Raw genomic sequence first — 3,043 nt, 5'->3', positions numbered from 1 at the left:
GAAGTTCAAACAGTTGGACTGTCATCCTATTATAATCCGGGTTCTGAAATTTGGGAACTTGTCAGCAAATTAAAAACTATAGCATTTTACAAACCTAGTGATATTCCATTGATGTTTGAAAAAATCCGAAGACATATAAAAATGGAAGATTTTGAAGATGGTTCTCATGAGGGCGTTTTTAAACTTCTGGACTATTTTCAAGTGAATTGGATAGAAAAATGGCCTATCCGTATATGGTGTCAATTTAATCAACAAATCAGAACCGATAATTTAAGTGAATGTTATCACTCATCACTTGTCAAAAGGTTATCATGCAAAAAACCTACAATCGGAAAACTAATTATTCATTTAATGAAAATTGAAGAAAGCGAAATAAACAAAATAAAACAAATGGATTCTGGAAACAACCACTTTTATAAAAGACCCACTAAAATATACAATTTGACATTAAACTATTATAGTAATAGTAGTTCACAAAACATTTTTCAAAAAGAAATAATTAATAATGTGGACCATCTTAAATGGACAAAATTATATGAGTTGGACGTTAATACACAAGATACTATTGATCTCAAGAAAGATTTGATTAATTATCAAAAGTGTGATGAAAATTATGTCGGTGAAATTAAAGATTATGCAAAATATAATTGTATCAATGACGATGATGAATATATGACAGAAAAAAATGACCAATTAATTAATTGTGATGGTGATAATTCCAAACATAATACTGAACAAAAGAGTACTATCAAAGATTGCAAAGGAAAAAGTGTTTGTGTTGAGTGTGATAATGGTATAGATGAATTAATAGAAACTGAAGATAAAAACGTTTTGGTGATTTCAAGAATTACAATTCAAAAGAAGAACGAAATTGGTTATATATGTCCTTGTCGCAGGAGGTTTGTTGGTGATGGTAAACGTAAGAAAAAGTCAACAACTAAGAACAAAAAAGCTAAACGTATAAATAAGTCCAAAAATGACAATTAAATCATTAAAATTACTAATAATGTGGTTGGTATTGTTGTTTTTGTAAAAAAAATATTAAAACATATAAACATTTGATTGTATAATAGAAATTATTTGATAAAAAACAATAACCAATAAAAAAGACATTTTTAATATGGTACAATTGAGTTTAATATTGTAATTATACTTCGATATATTGAATGTAACATTGAATGATAAAAAAATAAAATATAATAATTTGTTAAGTTTTTTTTGAAAAATGGTAATAATGAATTAAAATTATGTGTTTAATTTATTGTTGTATTTATTTAAGGTTATAAATCGTTGTTTTTGTCAAAATATAAATAACAAATTGTTTTGATAAATTAATAATGTTTTCCCGTTTAATTAAAGGATTTTTACATATTATTGAAAAACATTAGAATATTCACTCTAAAATATTTGATCCAAATTATTCTGTCACCCAATCTTTTCGAATATCAAACTTATTATTCAACTTAAAAAGAGTAGAATGTTTGTCATCAAAAACAAAAAAGCAGCGTTATTGTCAACTTTAGTTTTTGTGAAATTTTCATCATAATATCCATCACGTAGTACAAAATAAAATATTTTCATATTAGTCAATCTCACACTTTGTTCTTTCATTGCATTCGCTACTCGAAACCCAAATCGGTTTTTAAAAGTGTCTTCAAATACAAACAATAAATTTCTTTTTCCTTCAATTGCAGGCCAAAATTGATTATAATATCTACTGTAGTAATTAAAATTTGAGTCAAAAACAACACTTGTTGGAATCATGTTTGTCCACTTTTTGATTTCAACAGTTTCTTCATAAAATATTTCATCAGTAAAATTAAGTTTGTTTGTGGGAAGTAATCTTAATTGTTGAACTCTTTTATTAAAACGTTCAACTTATTCTTCTTTTGTTTGTTCTCCACTTTCATCTATGTGTTTATTTATTTTCTCGTGTTCGAGAAAAATAAGTTTGGCTATAAGTTTATTGATTTCTTTCTGATCTTCATTTTCTAATTTGTATAACTCTTTATCAATACACTCTTTCGTTTCTTGAAGAAGTCCGAGGAGTTCTCTCAATGTTTTTATTAACACCTTTTTCCTTTCTTTCTTCTCTTCGAGTTTGTCCATTTTTCCTTCATACATTTCAATTTGTTCCTTTGTTGTCATGCTTGAATTATCCTTTGAGCCCGAAACAATGTCATTTAATGTCGTTTTCCGACCTAATGTTATTATAACGATCGATTTGTGTTGCCAGAGCTTCAAACAAGTAGTCCATTTAAACATTTTTAATTATTGTTTATCATCTTTTTAAAGAAAAAAAAACAAAATCGTGTGTACAATCAATCAAATATTTGATAAGTAGAATCATTTTTTGGGATTCATTCCTAAATGTTAAAGCTTTTAACCACTATAAATCAATGCAGTTTTTTTATTCTTTTGTTATTTACAAGTTTATATCAAACTTGATATTTTTGCATCATCAAAACATTATTAATTTTATTTTTATGGTTATTAATGAGGCAAAAAAATTTTACCTTTAAAAAAATAACAACAATACAAAGAAAGACATATTTTTGTTTTTAATATAATTGATCAATTTTTCGTTTCAACAACAACGATTAACTATTCGAGTTTATATTTAATTCATTCTATGAGTCTTGGAAGTTTTCCTTCGTGGATTGTTAAAACAAAGTTTATTTGATTAATTATAATTTTTATTTTAATTAAGTATATTATTTCATTTATATTTTAAACTTGATACACTTTAAACGATTACTCTTTTCACATCGATAAAAGTTAATTAATATTAATGCAAAACAACTAAAATATTAATTGTGATTTCACGACTATAACGTTTATCACTTGTATAATAGTTTCCCAATCAAATATATATTTGTATTTTATAAAAAAAGAACACATACGGAGAATATGTCATTTCCTTTGTTATTTGTCGCTTAAACCAATAATCTACAATTTATTATTTTATTACAAGTTAAATAATAAAATAACAATAACAAAAAAATATAAGATTTTGATTATTACAACTTAAAATATAATTATA

At 24.9% G+C, this 3,043-nt stretch overlaps 1 protein-coding gene across 1 annotated transcript; it reads left to right on the top strand.

Moving 5' to 3' along the window:
• Positions 1-6: 6 nt before the first annotated feature.
• On the top strand, positions 7-987 carry EIN_017830 (Hypothetical protein; the record flags this gene model as incomplete). The annotated part of the gene is made up of 1 exon (XM_004257187.1): positions 7-987. A coding segment is annotated over one exon (981 nt), but the record flags the coding sequence as incomplete, so codon positions are not given.
• Positions 988-3,043: the final 2,056 nt, after the last annotated feature.

This window comes from Entamoeba invadens (assembly GCF_000330505.1).
Source record: "Entamoeba invadens IP1 unplaced genomic scaffold scaff_1105074724629, whole genome shotgun sequence".
NCBI classification, from domain to species: domain Eukaryota; phylum Evosea; order Mastigamoebida; family Endamoebidae; genus Entamoeba; species Entamoeba invadens.
This window is presented reverse-complemented; position numbering and strand designations above follow the sequence as displayed.